Source organism: Carex rostrata, chromosome 20 (assembly GCF_964058835.1).
Source record: "Carex rostrata chromosome 20, lpCarRost1.2, whole genome shotgun sequence".
Classification (NCBI taxonomy): Eukaryota; Viridiplantae; Streptophyta; class Magnoliopsida; order Poales; family Cyperaceae; genus Carex; species Carex rostrata.
The window spans coordinates 5,957,490-5,978,671 of NC_135937.1; the positions used below are offsets into that span (position 1 = coordinate 5,957,490).

At 36.9% G+C, this 21,182-nt stretch overlaps 2 protein-coding genes across 9 annotated transcripts; both read right to left on the reverse strand.

Annotated features, from left to right (window-relative positions):
• Nucleotides 1-894: 894 nt before the first annotated feature.
• LOC144572246 (zinc finger protein ENHYDROUS-like) lies at nt 895-4,858 on the reverse strand. 3 transcript variants are annotated; one of them, XM_078321725.1, is made up of 5 exons: nt 4,766-4,858; nt 3,295-3,858; nt 2,807-3,203; nt 2,518-2,726; nt 895-2,018 (listed from the first exon to the last, which is right to left on the reverse strand). In XM_078321725.1, exons 2-5 carry the CDS (start codon nt 3,443-3,445, stop codon nt 1,243-1,245), a joined length of 1,533 nt encoding a protein of 510 aa, XP_078177851.1. In that variant the 5' UTR covers nt 3,446-3,858; nt 4,766-4,858; the 3' UTR covers nt 895-1,242. The 3 variants fall into 3 exon arrangements, with proteins under 3 accessions (XP_078177851.1, XP_078177850.1, XP_078177849.1); XM_078321724.1 differs by lacking the exon at nt 4,766-4,858 and adding an exon at nt 4,611-4,633; XM_078321723.1 differs by lacking the exon at nt 4,766-4,858 and having other exon boundaries at nt 3,295-3,950.
• On the reverse strand, nt 895-15,199 carry LOC144572245 (zinc finger protein GAI-ASSOCIATED FACTOR 1-like). Of its 6 annotated transcripts, none has more exons than XR_013517706.1 (7): nt 14,223-14,435; nt 14,054-14,116; nt 12,752-13,183; nt 12,264-12,660; nt 11,975-12,183; nt 10,433-11,485; nt 895-967 (listed from the first exon to the last, which is right to left on the reverse strand). XR_013517706.1 is itself a non-coding variant. In XM_078321722.1 (7 exons), exons 4-7 carry the CDS (start codon nt 12,900-12,902, stop codon nt 10,692-10,694), a joined length of 1,551 nt encoding a protein of 516 aa, XP_078177848.1. In that variant the 5' UTR covers nt 12,903-12,986; nt 13,042-13,183; nt 14,054-14,116; nt 14,223-14,435; the 3' UTR covers nt 10,367-10,691. The 6 variants fall into 6 exon arrangements, 5 of the variants coding, with proteins under 5 accessions (XP_078177848.1, XP_078177847.1, XP_078177846.1 ...); XM_078321722.1 differs by lacking the exon at nt 895-967 and having other exon boundaries at nt 10,367-11,485; nt 12,752-12,986; nt 13,042-13,183; XM_078321721.1 differs by lacking the exons at nt 895-967; nt 14,223-14,435 and adding an exon at nt 15,050-15,199 and having other exon boundaries at nt 10,367-11,485; nt 12,752-13,198.
• Between the last annotated feature and the right edge of the window lie 5,983 nt (nt 15,200-21,182).

Sequence of the window (21,182 nt, forward strand, 5' to 3'; positions counted from 1 at the left end):
CTACCTTGTGTATTAACAAATTTAAATGCATGCACAGTGTGCTAATAAGTGATGGTTAAGAAGTTTGTCCTGCCAGAATAATACTATATAGAAGCTTCATGTCACTGTACCACACGTTGCGTCCATTTTGCTCATTTTCTGTTCATCTCTCGAAAACTGACAGGTTTAAAAGCTCCTCTTCATTTTGCTCATTTTCCTTGTGAATTTCATCCCACAATTTTTTTCACTGATGCTCATTTCCTAGTGAGCCTTTTTGCAAGATCACTTTTCCCTAGAGTCAACTTCAGAAGATTTTATAGTATTTTTTTTTATTTTGTATATGTTTGAACTAACAATATGGAGATAATTATTCTCTGACTGGAGGTGAAGCAAGAAAGAACTCATCGCAAGAACATATGAAGCCTCTTCTCTCATTGCACCTTCTGTTAATTGCTTTGGTAAGTTCGTCAGTATCAAGATCTTACACAGCACCGAGATATACAGCTCCTTTTAGTACCAGTTGTGTAATTGAAAAACACCCTTTTTGTTGCTATGAGGGCAACATAGTCACACTTTAATAAAATATACTAGTTAAAATCAAAAGTTACATCTAAACCTTCCTTCCCCTCCCCTACCCTCCCTCTCCAATATAATTTGTGGAGCACACCCTAATGTCAATGCTGGTTTAAAATTTGCCATGTTCGACATTGGATCTATAAAACACTTCATAGACAGATTAGACATATCATGCATATCTACCACTACTTTATCACATAAAAGAGAAAAAAATGAATCTGGTATGGTGGCATGTAGGCCCCAATAGAACAAAGAGCACATTGTCCAGTTCTTTGTCTCTTCCATCTAACATTTTATCTCTTAATTCTTCCCTTATTTGCAACAACAGTAAAAGGCCCATGATTCTTAAGACATGGATTTATATACAAAGCCCACTAAGTTTGGTATGATTTTTATCAGCTTATAAATAAACCTATAAACAAAACAAAAGGGGAAATGCCCATATTTAACAAAAATAAACAAAATTAAAGGGGCGCGAAAAGACAAAAGTCTAACTCCTAAGACGATCTTCATTTTGCCTTCCCTCCATCCTACTCAAAAGAAAGAGCAAAATAATTGCAAGAAAATAGTACTCAAGAGGGAAATGAGGGTCATTAGCCTCCTATTCTCCAGCTATATATTTATCTCGATATCTAACCTGGCACTAAATGGATGCTTACGCCAAAGCGGTTAAGCCTCAATCCATAACTACCCTTGCGTGGCCCCACCACCAAAGGGCTCACCAGCTGAACTGCTCTGTATCAAGCCCGGAAAACCTCCTCCGGTCGGGGATCCCACAGTGGGCCCCATTCCCAGCCCAAGAAAGTCCACAGTTGCAGGCTTCGACACAAAAAGTGATGACGGGACCATCATCAGATCTGGCAAGCTCATCACACTATTATCATAATGCAACCCAAGACCAAGCCCGGCTGAAAGCAATGGCACACTCTCAGGTTCCAGCTGCTGGCCCCACTGTTGAAACCCACTCTCTCTAATCCCTCGATCCTGGTGCTGTTCGCTTGCAGATGGTGATGATATGTCAAGGCCGAAACCTTTGAGGAAGGATGAACCAGAGGATGTGGCACCCATCTGTGCAGCCTTCTGCAGAAGAGCTGTTGCAGACATGTGCTGGGTGGGGATTGATGAAGTGAATGAACGGCGGTCTATTGGAGGTGGTTGTGGGAAAACTGAGGTTGTTGGGGCAGTTGAGAGGCAGAGGACAGGTGGCTCGGGAACATGACTAATCAGGTCAGTATATGACGTGGGTTGTGGGGTTGGCCCGGTGGGCGTGGCAGAGTTAAATAACCTCGCAAAACGACTTGGTGTTGTAGAGGTGGTAGTTCCACTGCTGCTGCTTAGCGTGCTTGTGCATTTACCAGTGGTGGTGGTGGTACGGGTTTGGTTGGTTGGGGTTGGAGGTGGCGGAGGCTGGGTCGAGGCAGCTATAGGGGGATGCTGTAGTACATTTGGTGGATTCTTAGCCTCTGCAAGGAAATAGAATACAATATAATATGTATAAGGGGTTGACAATTGAAAGTGAGATGATTCGCTTTATTGGGCATTGGGGATTAAACTAATTGAGAATTATGAGAAGTAAAATAGAAAGAGAAGTAAATCAGTAATCATTTATCAGATTAACACATTATCTTTCTCACCCTCATTTGAGGTTACAGAGGGATGGGAAACTAGCTTACAAGAGAGGGATAAAAGACAGATGGAAAGTCTAACTGAGAAAGGTCCTTTGAAATAAATCTCAGAAAAAAAGATTAAAAGGAACTCCAAATTCAAACCTCACAAAATGAAAAATCCTATAATTGAAATCAGGTTTAGTTTTTTTTTTTATTAGCCAGATATGACAAAACCTTGCTGAAATTTTCGCTCTTTCTCTTGAAACAAATCGCAGCTGAGTCCAAAACACAATCTAATCCCACACCAAATAAGAAAAACCAGAGAACTAAGTATCCTAAAAGACAATTAACATACCTTCTTCCTCAGTTGGCGCCACTTGTTGCAAAGGCATTGCCAATTCCACGCTTCCACAGGCAGGCGGCGGTGGTGGTGGTGGCGGCGACATCACTGGAACAAAGCTCTTCTCCTCTTTGGGCGGCTGACTCAGTGGTGCCACCACCACCTTGGCACTCTCCTCCGCCAGAGCATCACAAAAGGCCCTGTGCGTGATGAAGCTATCCCTCCTACGAAACCGGAAGAACTCCAAGAATCAACCAATGCCAAATTGGGTTACATCAGAAATAAAATTTAATCATAACTGTACCTGGAGAATAGAGTGCCACAGTCGCAGCGATACTCACGTGTCCCACATGTCTTAGTGTGAGCCTTCCAGTCAGACTGGACAGCATACCTTTTGGAACATTTCTCGCACTTCCATTTCTTCTCGCCATGCTTGCGGCAAAAGTGCTTCTTGATCCCGGTCAGGTCGCCAAGTGCCCGGGATGGGTCATGGTGCACACAGGTCGCCTCAGGACAGACATACACTCTCTTTCTCGGTTCCTTGCCAGTGCGCTGCCTCAGCTTCCATGGCAGATTGTGGCCTCTCCTGTGTAGCTGTAGATTCTGGTCACGTTGAAACCCCTTGTTGCATATCTCACATACAAATCGGTTTGTTGCTAGTAAGGTTTTTGGCGAGATTGCTATGACCTCTGCATCCGGATCTAAAAGAGCAAGAAAACATACGAACAAGTAAAACGATGCAATAATTGGGTTTAAATTGGGTGCAGGAGAGTTAATAGAAGAAAAAATTACCAGGCGTTCCAGGGAGATTTCTCTTTTTCTTTGCTGGGGGTCCAGTAGACAGTGGAACTGACGGAGAGGGGCCAGAGGAGGAGCCACTGACCTCGGCTGATCCAGAGTTGGAGGCGGTCATGGCTGAGGAATTCTCAACTTCCATAGGCATGGCGCACACTTCTAAAAGCTCTCTCACAACAGCAACAGGCTCGAGCTACTTTCTATCTTTCTTTCCGACTCCGATTCCAAACTAATCAGAGCTCATAAAATATTGGAGGATAAAGCGGGATTCCAAACTACTTTCAACCACTGGTCTACTCGCCGAATATCACTTCTTATTAGATCACCCGCATTTGCGACCCAAAAATCATTGATCGAGAAATACAGTTACATTCACTCACAAAGCTAAATTGTGAAGGTTCTCTGTCTCTTTCTCTCTATCTCTTTTCTGAAGTGATGAATATCCGAATAAGCCGAAGCAAAAGTGGACAAAAGACCGATATGGTATGCGGTGAGACAGTCGTCTTTTCCAAATTAGTGTCTTTAGTTGAGCGCGCTCTTCATTTTTCCGTAGCTTATTTTCTAAGATAATCAAAAGTTCATAGTTGGAATTAATTATAAGATAATTGAAACTAATGGGCAGATCAGCCTTTAAAAAGCATAAAAATACTGGGACCGGGAAAATACCCGAACATGGATTGTAAAACACATGGTGCTATCAGATATAAACTGTTGGGACAGCCATGTAAGGTAGAATGGTAGTTTGGACCTACTATTTCATTAATGTTCCTCTTCTACAAACTATCATATATATATTTTTTTCTTCACTTCTATGATTCTATCATAAAAATTTGCTGAATCATTCAAGTGTCAAACTAAATACAAGACACACGATAAGAAAAGATAAATAATAAAGCTTGCTTATTTGATCAATTAATATTCGTGACTCACTCACGCATTGGTGTTCATCCTTTTTTTGATTAAAAAGAAAAACATGAACTCTCTCTTTACCTTACCAGCCAGGTTCAATATCAGTATAATTTTGACATAGCAGTTAAAAGTTGAACCACAATTTGGAGCATACGGGAAAAAAATTAGAGAAACAAAATAATTAAGTTAAAGCAAAACAGTACTTATTGCTGCTGCTAATCGATCAACATACTGTGATTGTGTTGTAAATAGGAGCACCTGATAGGAGCTCAAAACTAATGGAACTACTAAAATAGATTGCCCGATGGTTGCAACTTAATAATTTTGCTCTAGCTACTTTTTATATAAATGAAATGCAACAGATTGTTCAGTCTAAAAAAAAGAAATTGAACAAAAATTGCAACCTAAGAGACGAACTAAGATCGATCAAAACAGCCTTATCAATTCAGAAGTGGTTTTAGAGAAATGTACAATTCTATGTTGTTAAAATCGCATCACAGATTCTACCATGTACGCATGCTAGGAGAAGAATCATTAGAAGTCGAATCAAGAGAAAGACCTGGATGGAGAAAAATAGCAGATGTCGATGAAACGAAGCAGGTCGCCGAAGCTGAAGCGCGAGAGGAGCCGTCGGTGGCACCAAACGGAAGGAGAGTGCGCGAGAGACGAAAAGGAAGACAAATCAGTGGCATAGAGAGAACATTGTAAAAAATGAGAGCTGTAACAAATGGAATTGGTATCCTCTGCATTAACTCAAAAAGAAATATTTTGAGTTAATACATCTAAACCGTCCAATAAACTTTAAGATTCGTTCATATTAGATCCGCACTAATATTAAAGCCATCTATTTAAAATCAGACGGCCAAGATGGATTAACTAAAAGATGCTCAATGCAGACGATACGGACTCGAAAGAAATGATAGAGATGGCAGCAGCAGCGCAAAAAGACAGAAACAACCAAAAAGCCGGCTAGCGTTTGGTCTACCCTTCGCCATCATTGTTCTCGTTGACTATTGCTTTGGCTTTATCTACTCCCTTATCATTTTTTAATATGGTTTAGTTCACTTAACACAACACTGCCGCTCTACGTTTTAAATGTTTTTTATTATGTAACTTGGTGGGCAGTCAAATTGATTTAATTGGCCGGGAGAGGTGAGAAATTTTGGAATTGTCTTATTAATCATGGCAGTTGTTAGATTTATTTTTTGAAATCAAATCCTCTGCCACCCGGGGGGCAGGAATTTCCTGCCCCCAGAGTCTATGCGCAGTGGGACCGGAGTGGGATCGTTACTGTTTAAGGGTTTAATTTTTGTTACTGTTTTTAAATGGGGTCCCACCCGCAGAGACTCTGGGGGCAGGAAATTCCTGCCCCCCGGGGGGCAGACGATTCGGTCTCTTATTTTTTACTTTGATGGTTTAATGATCACCGCTTAATTAAAATTAGAGCTTAAATAAAGCGCCAATTATTCAAGTTGATTGAATTTCATGTATACCCCTCAAAAACTTCAAAATTACGTATTGCCCTTCTAAATTTTAAAATTACATATTCCCCCTCTAAACTTCAAAAACTCATATATTTACCCATTTTATTATCTTTTATATTAAAACACATTTTAAATTTATAAAATAGCTATTTTACCCTTTTATTAAAAAGCATAAAATGCTCATCTGACTCCAAATTGAATTTGAAGGTTCCTCTACAATCCGAATTACTTTAAGATCCATGTGTGCTAGATTATCACGAATCTTGAAGCGAACACACAATAATCTTATTGCGATGCGTGCGAATTAGACGGTAGAGGAACCCTTCAGATTCAAATTTGAGTTCGATGGGGAGTTCTTTATACTTTTAATGAAGGGTAAAATAGATATTTTATAAATTTAGAATGAGTTTTAGTATAAAAGACAATAAAATGGGTAAATATGTGAGTTTTTGAAGTTTAGAGAGAAAATTACATAATTTTAAAATGAGGAGGGTTCAAATGCATCCAAATTTTTGTGCACCCAAATGCACCATATCTTTCAAATCTTTTTTCTCCGTTTTCAAAGTCCAAATAGTCAATCCGAACCGTTAGATGCGATCTATATATTAAGATGTGCTTGGAGACCAAATTTTACATTTTTTGGAATTTTTTTACTATTTATTAAACCACTTTGAAAATCGCTGATCCAATGATCCAGAAAATGTAAAATCAGCGATTTTCGAAGTGGCTTAATAAATAGTAAAACAATTCCAAAAAAATTTAAATTTGGTCTCCAAGCACATCTTAATATATAGATCGCATCTAACGGTTCGGATTGACTATTCGGACTTTGAAAACGGAGAAAAAAGATTTGAAAGATAGGATGCATTTGGGTGCATTTGAACTCTCCTCTTTTAAAATTTAGAGGGGAAAATACGTAATTTTGAAGTTTTTAAGGGTATACGTGAAATTCCCCCTAATTTTTTTTGGGGGAAAGAATCATCAGGATGCTATTTGTGGCTTTAATACTGTGTCACTCTTTGCTTGGAAGAAAGATTAGTTTGGTGTCTAATTGTCTATTTCAAAATACGGTAGCAGGTATGGAAATAAATCTGCTGTGATCCCAAATAATTGTAGAACCCTGCTATTTTAAATCAACTGTTAATCTGTTTTGAGATTCGTGCATTTAAAAAAAATTAACGGTTCAATTTAATATACCAGGATTCCTGCGCAGCGGGTATAGCTGTACAGGTAAGCTAATCGAGTCATACAAAGATCATGGATTTGTCTGGAAATAAAAAGACTTATAAAAGAAAACAGAAGTTATAGTTTTTTTTTTTTTTTAGAACTTGGAAGCGACTTCCAAGGTTATGTATTAAAATAAGAATCTTAGTACATCATCCCCATTAAAAAACAGAAAATAACAACAAATACAAATTATAGTTATTAAAAGAAAAAAAATTAGCCCGGGTAACCAAAATTTGATAAGTTTCCTCCGGTATTAGTCTTTCGAACATATTTATTCATGCTATTATAGATATAATGTGTCAATAATTTTAGTAGTTATTTCTCAATCAATTTCATATTATCTTCATTCTTATTTAATTTTAATGTAGGTGTAATTTCATATTATCTTCATTCTTAGTAAATTGGGTCTACTCTCAAATGAGAAAAATTGGGCCTGTAGTCCAATAGTACGTGCACCGGATTCACGAGGAAGAAAAAGGATGGATGGTTAATATACTTGTTTAATATTACAATCATCTTAATCTTATTTTACTACACCGCCAAGTATTATACAATTAACATTATAATAAGTGAATTAACTATTATTTTATTCTTACACTACTTGCTAAATAAAAAATGTTTGAGTGAGACTTGATATTAACATTGGTCAGTATGCATCTTTGTAACATTTATTTAGACTTTGTATTAATTTAGAGTAAAATGTGAGCCATAAATCTGGTGAAGATGATAATGAACTTCATCTCTCTACATACAAATGTATGTTTGATTTTTATCGGAGACTTAAATAAAATTCTTAGAAACAAAATCTAATTTTCGTCCAATTTTTTTTTCAACACATCGTTTTTTTTTTTTTTTTGGACAAAAATATGAAGATCTAGTCTCGAGAGGTTCAATTGATAAGGACGAGTGTGTGTCCCCTCGGGTATTGGATGGGTACAATAAAAAAAACAGACGACCCAGATTAATCTTAGCCGGACCAAACTCAATTTGGATGACACAAACTATTAAATTTCCAAACTTCAATAGTTTACTGAAGAACAAATCATAACATGGAATATGAGCAGTGTCTAACTCTAGACTTGAGTTCAAGCTGCAATAATTCATCAAAACATCCTAGAAAACCACAAAACATATCATTCTGTGAAGAGAAGAAGAGGCATGATGTTAGTGCTTCTATAATGGTGTCTAAATGCTGATGAAGTCCTTTTAACGCCATGTTACTTCATGTCGCTTTGTCCAGTATTCTCCTGACCACGGTAAATGTGGCGTGGGGCTCATCTTTATTGTTGAACCTTAGTCTCATGTTTGGTTGTAGAGTAACATTATAATTCCCTTACTCCACACTTAAACCATCCAATGAATAGTAAATATGAGTAAAATGGTGCAACCATCCAATGAATAGTAAATATGAGTAAAATGGTGCAAGAAGTGAGTTAATCCGGAATAAGTTATCTAGACAAATTAACTTGCTCTGCATATATAGCCCACTGTCACAGGCAAAGGTTAATTTTCCAACATCTTACTCCTCAATTTGAATTAATTTAAGTCACACTTAGACTACCTAATAAGGTATAAAATATGCATATTGAGGTGTTGCAAGCAATTTAATCCTCGTTTAAATTTACTCCGCAATCAAACATGACAAGAAGATTACTTAATTTAATACTTTCTGATAGAAGTGGCATTATCTTTAATTTAAATTGATTTAAAAAGTTTAAGAAAAATAAACTTTTTGAAAATCATATAAAACATGTAATTTGTAGATTATTTTTTTATATGAATCTCAACTCCAATTTATATTTGACAAGTAAAAGTGAAACATTTATATTATTTTTTCAAATAAAATAGCTGAACAAAATCAAACATTTGATTCAACTAGCTCAAAATAACTGTTAAGCCTCTAACATTAGTTAAATATTCAAAGATATCAACATTTAGAAACCATGAAGTATGAAGGAATGTTAAGCATAATGAATAGATGCATGTCATTGATCAGGTTTTGCAACAAAAGGTGACATTATTATGACTCGTTTTTAACTACATTATGAGAGGAAATAAAAAGTATTACCGAATTGTGATTGTTTACTAAATAAAGGCAAAAAAAAAGGTCAAGAAAGAGAGGGAATACAAAGACGGTATATAAAGCTATCTTTCCCTTTATTTAGAACTCCTGATTTGATTGATATTTTCCCTTCTTTTAGCTCCCATTCCTTCTTTAATTTTTTATTTTGGAGCAAACCTACGGACAATTAAATGCTACGATTTCTTGAGACAGTTTGGATTCAATTAATACAGAATTGACCTCGTCTCATCTTATGAAAATGACAAAAAGATCATAAACTTCCCGAGGCCAATGCCTATGTTTACCACTTCCTTGAAAGAGACTGGGATTAATTTTCTTTGCTCTTCAAATCAACATCTGGTTAGATTTGTGCCTAAAAAATCTTAAATGAAGTACTTTTGTGACAAGCCAGCAATTGTAATATCTTACCATTAGTACAACCATTTTGATTTGAGGATAAATTAGCTACTTTTGTGAGCAGGCCAGCAAATGTAATATCTTACCATTAGTCAACCATTTTGATTCGAGGCCAGAACCAACGCGCAGCGTGGAAAAAGTAGTCCAATTCACAGAACTCCAGTCTAGAAGATAAGGCATGGAGCAATTTGGTGGCATGAAAGGAAAATATGCACTATTAAATTATTTAGTAAGAATTATCTGGTATGTAATCACATATTCTATTCTAGAATGAATTCAATGCCACTATAGAAAGCTATGCAACCAAAATCAGACTCACATCCAAGGATAACCCTGCCTCAGTATAACCGTGTACCAGAAGTAGAACGAACCATGCAACCATGACGATACCAGTATCATTCAGTTTAGTACAACAGATCATGTTCAATAGTATCCTAGAAAAAGGCCAAGAGTTGTAAGAAACCGTAAATCTTAGGGTGCCATACTGATCAAAAGGTGTGTACCAGAGTGCCAACAAGCAAAGAACTTACCTTTGAAGAGGTTTTTGTATGTATTATACTGGCTGGTAACTAGCTATTTATACTAGAAGGTTAAGCTATCAATTACAATTTACAAATTTATACAAAATTTATACCTCCATTTATACTTATGTAAAAGAACGGTGCTTACAAATAAGATTCTTCTTCATTTCTTAATGTCAATGCTGGTTTAAAGTTTGCCATGTTCGACATTGGATCTATTAAACACTTCATAGACAGATTAGACATATCATGCATATCTATCACTATTCACTACTTTTTCACATAAAAGAGAGAGAAAAGAAACCTCCATGAATCTGGCATGGTGCATGCAGGCCCCAATAGAACAAAAGCACATTGGCCCGTCCTTTGTCTCTTCCATGTAACCTTTTATCTCCATCCCTCTCTTAATTTTTGACATATTTGCAACAGTAGTAAGAAGCCCATGATTATTGAGACATGGAGTTATATACAAAGCCCACTAAGTTTGGTATGATTTTATCAACTTATAAATAAACCTAGAAACAAAAAAAGAAGGGAAGTGCCCATAATTAACAAAATTAAAAGGGCGCAAAGAGAAAAGTTATAACTCCTAAGATCTGCATTTTGCCTTCCCTCCATCCTACTAAAAAGAACGAGCAAAATAATTGCAAGAAAATAGTACTCGAGAGGGAAATGAGGGTCAATAGCCTCCCATTCTACACCTATATATTTATCTTCAAATCTAACCTGGCACTAAATGGATGGTTACTGAAGCGGTGAAGCCTCAATCCATAACTACCCTTGCGTGGTCCCACCACCAAAGGGCTCACCAGCTGAACTGCTCTGTATCAAGCCCGGAAAACCTCCTCCGGTCGGGGATCCCACAGTGGGCCCCATTCCCAGCCCAAGAAAGTCCACAGTTGCAGGCTTCGACACAAAAAGTGATGAGGAGCCCATCATCAGATCTGGCAAGTTCATTGCGCTATTATCATAATGCAACCCCAGACCAAACCTGGCTGATAGCAATGGCAGACTCTCAGGTAGCTGCTGGCCCCACTGTTGAAACCCACTCTCTCTAATCCCTCGATCCTGGTGCTGTTCACTTGCGGATGGTGATGATATGTCAAGGCCGAAACCTTTGAGGAAGGATGAACCAGAGGATGTGGCACCCATCTGTGCAGCCTTCTGCAGAAGAGCTGTTGCAGACATGTGCTGGGTGGGGATTGATGAAGTGAATGAGCGACGGTCTGTTGGAGGTGGTTGCGGGAAAACTGAGGTTGTTGGGGCAGTTGAGAGGCAGAGGGCAGGTGGCTCGGGAACATGACTAATCAGGTTAGTATAAGACGTGGGTTGTGGGGTTGGCCCAGTAGGCGTGGCAGAGGTAAATAAACTCGCAAAACGACTTGGTGTTGTAGAGGTGGTAGTTCCACTGCTGCTGCTTAGAGTGCTTGTGGATTTACCAGTGGTGGCGGTGGTACGGGTTGGGTTGGTCAGGGTTGGAGGGGCAGGAGGTGGCGGAGGAGGGGCGGGGGCCGCGGCGAGGGCAGCTACAGGAGGATGCTGTAGTACATTTGGTGGATTCTCAGCATCTGCAAGGAAATAGAATACAATATAGAATATAATATGTATAAGGGGTTGAAAATTGAAAGTGAGATGATTCACTTTATTGGGCATTGGGGATTAAACTAATTGAGAATTATGAGAAGTGAAATAGAAAGAGAAATAATCATTTTTCAGAGTAACAAATTATCTTCCTCGCCCTCATTTGAGGTTGCAGAGGGATGGGAAAGCTAGCTTACAAGAGAGGGATAAAAGGCAGATGGAAGGTCTAACTGAGAGAGGTCCTTTGAAATATGTCTCAGAAAAAAATGATTAAAAGGAACTCCACATTCAAACCTCACAACAATGAAAAATCCTATAATTGAAATAAGGTCTAGTTTTTTTTATTGGCCAGATCCAACAAAACCTTGCTGAAATTTTTGCGCTTTCTCTTGATACAAATCGCAGCTTTAGTTCAAAACACAATCTAATCCCACGACAAATAAGACAAACAGTATCCTACAAGACAATTAACATACCTTCTTCCTCGGTTGGCGCCATTTGTTGCAAAGGCATTGCCAATTCCATGCCTCCACAGGCAGGTGGTGGTGGTGGTGGTGGTGGCGACATCACCGGAACTAAGATCCTCTCCTCTTTGGGCGGCTGACTCAGCGGTGCCACCACCACCTTGGCACTCTCCTCCGCCAGAGCATTACAATAGGCCCTATGCGTGACGAAGCTATCCCTCCTACGAAACCGGGAGAACTCCAAGAATCAACCAATGCCAAATTGGGTTACATCAGAAATAAAATTTAATCATAACTGTACCTGGAGAATAGAGTGCCACAGTCACACCGATACTCGCGGGACCCGCAGGTTTTAGTGTGGGCCTTCCAATCAGACCGGACAGCATACCTTTTGGAGCATTTCTCGCACATCCATTTCTTCTCGCCATGCTTGCGGCAAAAGTGCTTCTTGATCCCGGTCAGGTCGCCGAGTGCCCGGGATGGCTCATGGTGCACACATGTTGCCTCAGGACAGACATACACTCTCTTTCTTGGTTCCTTGCCCGTGCGCTGCCTCAGCTTCCATGGCAGATTGTGGCCTCTCCTGTGCAGCTGTAGATTCTGGTCACGTTGAAACCCCTTGTTGCATATCTCGCATACAAACCGGTTTGTTGCTAGTAGGGCTTTTGGCGAGAGTGCTATGACCTCTGCATCCGGATCTAAAAGAGCAAGGAAACATAAGAAAAAGTAAAAAGATGCAATAATTTGGTTTAAATTGGGTGCAGGAGTGTTAATAGAAGAAATACTTACCGGGCATGCCAGGGAGATTTCTCTTTTTCTTTGCTGGGGGACCAATAGGCAGTGGGACTGACAGGGGGGGCCCAGAGGAGGAACCACTGACCTCGGCTGAGCCGGAGTTGGAGTCGGTCATGGCTGAGGAATTCTCAACTTCCATAGGCATGACGTGCACAATTCTAAAAGCTCTCACAACAGCAACATGCTCAAGCTACTTTCAATCTTTCTTTCCAACTCTGATTCTCAACTTCTTAGATTGCCAGCAGTTGCGACCCAAAAATCTCCGATCGAGAATTCCAGTTAACATTCACTCGCAAAGCTAAATTGTGAAGGTTCTTGGTCTCTTTCTCTCTATCTCTTTTCTGAAGTGATGAATCTCTGAATAAGCCAAAGCAAAAACGGACAAGAGACTGATACGGTACACGGTGAGATGGTTGTCTTCTGCGGCTGGAAGAAAATTTCCTGGAAGGGAGAGAGAGAAACAAAAAATAAATAAATAAGGTGGTGTTTCGTTGTGGACTAAAGCTAATGAGGGCTAAGTTGGTTATTCCAACTTAGGTCGGCCTAAATTATTCATGTTTGGTTGATTTCTAAAGTTATACCTTGACTTAAACTATTTCTTGTTTGGTAGAAGTTCGGTGGCTCAAGGCATGACTTAATTTGTTTTTATAATGAAATTGCAACTATTAGACCCCTTATTTTCTAAAACCTTTACAAATTGGTCCCTACCATTTTCAAAACCAGTACCAGTACTTCGAGCTCTGGTACCGACCGGCACTAGTAACAATATGACTCTATCAATTACAAGGGGGTAATTTGGCACTGGTACAGTGCATTTCCCACTAGGGACAATCATCAAAATGGTAAATGAGAGGTACAAGGGGTAATCAGAGTTGAACCCGATAAGGTATAATTGTCCAAAATGCCCATTTCATTTAACTAAAATTGGTTAAATACAAAAGAAGGCGATTATGATATCCATCATGGAATCACATCGTTTGAATAGTAGATGTTTTAGGCCACAAAAACAGTAAACAGTTCATACAGCAACCATAGCAACACTAAAGCTAATGACCAAAAGTAATTGAGATTTGCTAATACTAAGCCACTCAGAATGGGGCTAAGGCTAACTAGTTGGTTATAACAAAATTTGTCTTCAGTCTTCATAGTCACTCTAAGGGAGCTCAGGGCTTGCCTCTGCTTTATGCATCTTTTAGTAGCTCAAGTTTGGAACCCTTGACTCCTTATTAAAAAGGGGAAACAAAAAAAAAAAAACTGAAGGTGAAGAGAAGAACTGAAACTATAAAGGACACATACTTTGAAGATCTTGAATTAGTGTCTTTAGTTGAGTGCGCTCTTCATTTTGCCGTAGCCTCTTTCCTAAGATAAACCAAAAGTTCATAGTTAGAATTAATTATAAAATAATTGAAATTAATGGGCAGATCAGCTTTTAAATGGCACAAAAATACTGGGACCAGGAAAATACCCAAAGCTTTCCTCGAACCTGGATTTTACAACACATGGTGGCATCAGATGTAAAATGTTGGGATGCAAGGTAGAATGGTAGTTTGGACCTTCTATTTCATTAATGTTCCTCTTCTACAAACTATCATATATACTTTCTTCTGCACTTCTATGATTCTATCATACCAATTTGCTGAATCATTCAAGTGCCAAACTGAATACAAGACACAAGATAAGAAAAAATAAAATAAATGATGTTAACTTCTAAAGCTACAATTATCTCCTGTTGCTTGTTTATTGATCAATTAATATTCGTGACTCACTCACGCATTGGTCTTCAGCCTTTTCCTGATTAAAAAGAAAAAACCATGCACTCTCTCTTTACGTTACCAGTTAGGTTCAGTATCAGTATAATTTTGACATAGCAGTTAAAAGTTGAACCACAATTTAGAGCATACGGGAAAAAAAATAGAGAAACGAAAATAATCAAGTTCAAGCAAACAGTACTTACTGCTGCTGCTAATCGATCAACATACTGCGATTGTGTTGCAAATAAGCGCACCTGATAGGAGTGGAACTACTAAATTAGATTGCACGATGGTTGCGACTTGATCGATTTGCTCTAACTAGTTTTTAGTCAAATGAAATGCAACAGATTGCTCAGTCTAAAAAAAAAAAAAAAAAAATTGAACAAATTGCAACCTAAGAGACGAACTAAGATCGATCAAAACATCCCAACTTATCGAAAATGTACAATTCTATGCTGTTAAAATCACATCACAAATTCTACCAAGTACGGATGCCAGGAGAAGAATCATAGAGAAGTCGAATCGAGAGAGAGAGAGAGACCTGGATGTAGATAAAAATAGCGGCTACAACGAGGAAAAGGAAGCTCGATGTATCGAAGCGTCAGGTCGCCGCCTCTGTCGCCGAAGCCGGAGTGCGAGAGGAGCCGTCGGTGGCGCCAAACGAATGGAAAGGGAGAGGACTTGTAATTACAGCGGTAGGATGAGGAGCATTAACTCGTGCTGAGGCCTACGGAGGTAAGTTTACCGGGATCCCGGGCCTGGACTGTTTTGGAATCTCCGTTGAACCTTCTTCTCTTGTCGTTTAGCTCTTGTCGTTTTGCGCTAGGCTACTTATTTATGCTGTTCTTTATTGTAAAGGTAACTTTTTTCAATCCCAAGTTCCCAACAGCATATTGTAAAAGGTAGAAATGTCTTTTTCACTTTTCACAGAGAGGGGCAGTTATGTAATTTGTTGACTGTGCTGTGCAATGGCAGGCTTTGTTGACACTTGACAGGCACCGACTTCAGCTAAATACCTAACCACTGTATTAATGTATTAATTGACAGTGTTTATTAATACATATAACGAGGTTAGCATGTTACTTCACGCAAGGTATTTATGGGTGAAAATTTTCAGGGGCTCCATGTCAGTTTGCTCTTGCTATTTTTTTTAATTTTGTCCTTTTCTAGTTATTTAATTACCCAGTTGTGTGGATAATTATATATCCGGACAGTAATATTTGTTCCTCTTTTGTAAACCAGTAGAAAAGAAGTTGGAATTAATTTTGTCGTCTCTTGAACTAACATAAATGTGTTTGTTATTTAATTTATTTTAGCGTGATAAAATAATATCTGGTATAATATTTCAATCAGTCAAAGTATTCCAAGCGACCGAGATTTTTATTTTTACCCAAAAAATAAATAATTTTATTATAAATAACCACATTTTTCGAAAAATTATATTTATGCCCAAACCGCATATATTCCTGGCGGACCGAATTTTTAATTCGGACCGCATATATTCTAGGCGGTCCGAATCGAATTTTTTTTTTTTTTCTTTTTTCTTCCTTAAGCACTATAACTAAAATGCAAGTTATCAATAGTTATGCCAATACACCAATTATTAAGGTTAGGAACTTTAAACTTCGAAGTAGATAGGTAATTATAATAGGTTAGTTAAATAAAACGCGTTTAATTTATCGTCTCACGAATAATTAGGGTGTTCTAGGATGAAACTTGGCAGTGTTGTTCTAGGATGTCGAGACTGTATGTCGGTAAATTTTCATGATTTTTGGAGATGTTTTGCTAAGGAAACCAGAGATGCAAAGTTGGACCCTGGATGAAACATTCATCGGTTGGGGCTATTTTTGCGAGCTTATATCTCCTGTTCTGTTCGGAGATTCTGCATGAAACTTGGCAGTGTTGTTCTAGAATGTCGAGACTATATGTCGGTATATTTGCATGATTTTTAGAGCTATTTTGCTAAGAAAACCAGAGGTGCAAAGTTGGACCCCGGATGAAACATTCATCGGTTGGGGCTATTTTTGCGAGCTTATATCTCCCGTTCTGTTCGGAGATTCTGCATGAAACTTGGCAGTGTTGTTCTAGGATGTCGAGACTATATGTCGGTAAATTTGCATGATTTTTAGATCTGTTTTGCTAAGAAAACCAGAGGTGCAAAGTTGGACCCCAGATGAAGCATTCATTGGTTGGGGCTATTTTTGCGAGCTTATATCTCCCTTTCTGTTCGGAGATTCTGCATGAAACTTGGCAGTGCTACAATTAGCTTAAAATTTTTATTATTTATATAAAAATATGATTTTGATAAGTTTCATGCAGAATCTCCGAACAGAATGGGAGATATAAGCTCGCAAAAATAGCCCCAACCGATGAATGTTTTATCCGGGATCCAACTTTGCACCTCTGGTTTCCTTAGCAAAAAAGCTCCAAAAATAATGAAAATGTACCGACATATAGTCTCGACATCCTAGAACAGTACTGCCAAGTTTCATGCAGAATATCCGAACAGAACGGGAGATATAAGCCCGCAAAAATAGCCCCAACCGATGAATGTTTCATCCGGGGTCCAACTTTGAACCTCTGGTTTTCTTAGCAAAACAGCTCTAAAAATCATGCAAATTTACCGACATACAGTCTCGACATCCTAGAACAACACTGCCAAGTTTCATCCTAGAACACCCTAATTATTCGTGAGACGATAAATTAAACGCGTTTTATTTAACTAACCTATTATAATTACCTATCTACTTCGAAGTTTAAAGTTCCTAACCTTAATAATTGGTGTATTGGCATAACTATTGTTAACTTGCATTTTAGTTATAGTGCTTAAGGAAGAAAAGAAAAGAAAAAAAAAAATTTTCGATTCGGACCGCCTAGAATATATGCGGTCCGAATTAAAAATTCGGCCCGCCAGGAATATATGCGGTTTGGACATAAATATAATTTTTCGGAAAAAGTGATTATTTATAATAAAATTATTTATTTTTTGAGTAAAAATAAAAATCTCGGTCCAAGCGATGTAAAGATATCATACAGACTGATGTGCCCAATACCAGTAGAATTTTCATTGAATAACTTTTTTTGGTCGTAGCTTGCTGACATTGCACCGTCATTTCCTAGAAATTTTTCTTTTTTCTAAACACATGGCTAAAGCTGAATGAAATGCGAGCGTGTTTGGAAACGTGCAAGTTTCTACCACCGACTGCAATAAATTTTGGATAACACGAAGTCACGAATCATCAACCATTGATTTTTTTTTTTTATTGTACGAAAAATTTACTGGTTGAAATTTACGCATGAAAAAATTTGAACAGTTAGAATCGAAATAGCAGAGTTATATAATTACCAATGAATAACAGCAGATTTATTTCCATAAATTTTGAAATAGTGGTGTGTTACACTTATAACGGGTCGCGTGATTGGGGTCATTAATTGCCCAGGTGCTCCGTATTTGGAGATAGCAAGGTATAAAAGAAGGGTGGGGTTTTTGTTCAAACAATTTTGGACAAAGTTACAAAGTCGAATTTAAACCATCTACTTTGTATTAAAATTTGTACAGATATTTAGAGATTTAAGAAGTCATTTAAATTTGTTAAGTTTTAAGTATATTTGCAAGAATCTCAATGCAAATCAAATATTTAAACTTGACTTTATATGATGCTTTGTCCAAAGTCCTTGGGACAAAATCCAATCCCATAAAAGAAAAGAGAAATTATAGTTATTGAACGAAAAAACTTAGCAATTAATTTTTGAATAATTATTTGAGTACCCTCACTCTAGTACTTCAAAATCTCCACATTCCATTTAAAGAAGTATGTACTATGATTCTCACTAATTATATGATCCACATTGATTATTATTCTAAAAAGATATTATATGATCTCCACTAATTATTATACTAAACTTCATGAAACACTCATCCTCTATGGTCCCTCCTTTTACAGTCCTCGCACTTATGCCCATGTCAACTTTCATAGATATAAATATTTAGAAGATGAGATAATAACACTTGAAAAATAAGATATTGATATTTCGATACGTAACTTAATTGTTATAATATTTTTTTTTTGCAGTCCCCCAATAGTCCCCGCATCAACCTTCTTCTAATGAAGTAGTGGAGATCTTTTATCATCGCATCAACCTCTCTAATCGTCCCCGCGTCAACCTTCCTCTACAAAAATAGTTGACCATACATGTATAAATACTTCAGTGTATAGGTATAAAAACTTGCAATACTTGATACTAATATTTTCAGACGTCATTCAGTGTTGTGTGTAAACAATGCTTGCAAGTATAAGTATAAATACTTACACGACAAGTTATAAATACTTGTGTGACAATGAGCCCCAAAATACGTCATCATGGATCTTATTTTAAAGAGAAAATTGCGTAGAGGTTTGTGGTTTTAGATTCACAAAATTCCTCATAGATAATTAAAAATATGAACGAGATTGAACGGAGAAAAAAAATCAACATCTAAAAATGTGTATGATCCCCCATATAGTTTGAGTGACCCCCTACGGATATTTATGATGCAAGTATGTTTGGGAGATTTTGTTGGAGAGAATTATTTACGTAAATATTGTTCACCTATTAGGTATAAATATTTTCATGCATAGATATAAATACTTCATTGCATTTGTATTAATATTTTAAAAAATAAAATCAATGCTAGAGTTTTTACAGTTCCCAGGTAATTCCAATAGTTGTGGAAGTTAAAATGCAAATCAACAATAAAATCAAATACAAGAGACATAGTATATCAACAAAAAAGAGAGATGAAAAAAATACACCTAGAGAGTCTCGCTCGGCCTCCAATGCGCCATCTCTACCCTTTGGCAAAATTTTGCCTTCTTCTTAAGCCTAATTCTATTCTCTAATGTATTTTACTATAATAATTAAGAGATTAATGAATACTCTAAACCTTATATATTTATAGGCTTCCATGTTTCTGTAGGGATGAAGAGATAAGTCATGATTCGTCTAGCAGTGTTAGTGAGCCGATTTTTTTATTTTTATCCAAAAATATAACTAAATTTCAAAAACTAACCGGTTTTTGCGTGTTTTTCAAATCCTACCCAAACCGGTTTAGGGTTAACCGGACCAAATTTCCGGTTAACCGTTAACCGGATACTTTTAAATGGGTCCGGTTAACAGTTAACCGGAAATTTGGTCCGGGTCCGGTTAACGGTTAACCGGGTAGTGGGTTCGGTTAGTTATGCACCGGAAAGAGTGGTCCGGTTATTGGTTAACCGAACCGAAATTTTTTTTTTTTTTTTTATATACGCGTGGGGGTCATGCTGGGGCGGCGTTGACACGTGGCAACGAATTCGTTGGTCCGGTTATTGGTTAACCGAACCAGGCCTTTTTTTTTTTTTTTTTTTTAGACGCGTGGGGGTCATCATGCAGGGAGTCGACACGTGGCAACCAACATTATTGATGTGCTGAAATTCAGCCGAATTTGAGTTTAGTTTGGCCATTTGCTCGGGCATCTGCGGGAAGGAAAGAAGAGAAGAGAAGAGAAGAGAAGAGAAGGGAAGAAGAGGAGATTTTTCAATCAGGTTTTTTTTTATTTAAAAAATATTAAAATAGTTTATGATATTAATTAGAATAGTTTAGAATTTTGATTAGATTGTTTAGAATTATTTGTTTAGATTGTTTGGAATTATTTGGAATATTGTTTGAAAAATTATTTGGAATATATTTCTTATTTGAAAAATTATTAGAATAATTATTTGGAAATAACAAAAATGCATGTCTATGTACCGAAAAGTGAAATTAAAACTTTTCTAATAATTATTTGGAATATTATTTGAAATTTATTTGTAATCTTTATTTTGAATATTATTTGAAATATTGTTTGGAATATTGAAAGATTGTTTAGAATTTGTTTGGAATATTATTTGGAATATTGTTTTGATTATTTTGAAATGGTTTAGTTCCGTTTAGAAAATTTTAAAATAGTAGCCTGAATAATTTAGAAAGTTGCAAAATAGTGTAGAATAATTTAGAAAGTTCCAAAATAGTATAGAATAATTTAGGAAGCTCCAAAATAGTATAGATTAATTTAGAAAATTTTAAAGTGGTGCCCGAATAGTTTAGAAACTTCCAAAATAGTGTAGAATAATTTAGAAATGTTAGAAAATAGTTTAGAGTAATTTGTAAAATACCAAAATGGTGAAAAATAATTTAGAAAGTTCAAAATAGTTTAGAATAATTTAGAAAAGTTCCAAAATGGTTTAGAGTAATTTGTAAAATTCCAAAAAGGTGAAAAATAATTTAAAAACTTCCAAAATAGTGTAGAATAATTTAGAAAAGTTCCAAAATAGTTTAGAGTAATTAGTAATTTGTAAAATACCAAAATGGTGAAAAATAAATTAGGAAGTTCTAAAATAGTGTAGAATAATTTAGAAAATTTTAAAATGGTGCCCGAATAATTATTTTTGTTCGAAAATAGTCGATAATAATTTAGAAAAGTTCAAAAATGATCTAGAATAATTTAGAAAATTTTAAAATAGTATAAAATAGTTTACCAAATTTAGGTAATCTAAATTGGTTTGGAAATAATTTGAAACATTCAAAACGGTTTAGATTAGTTTATAAATTTCAAAAACAATGGATTAACTTTGAATTAATTTTGTAGCATGGCAGACGAAATCAATGATGAAGTACCT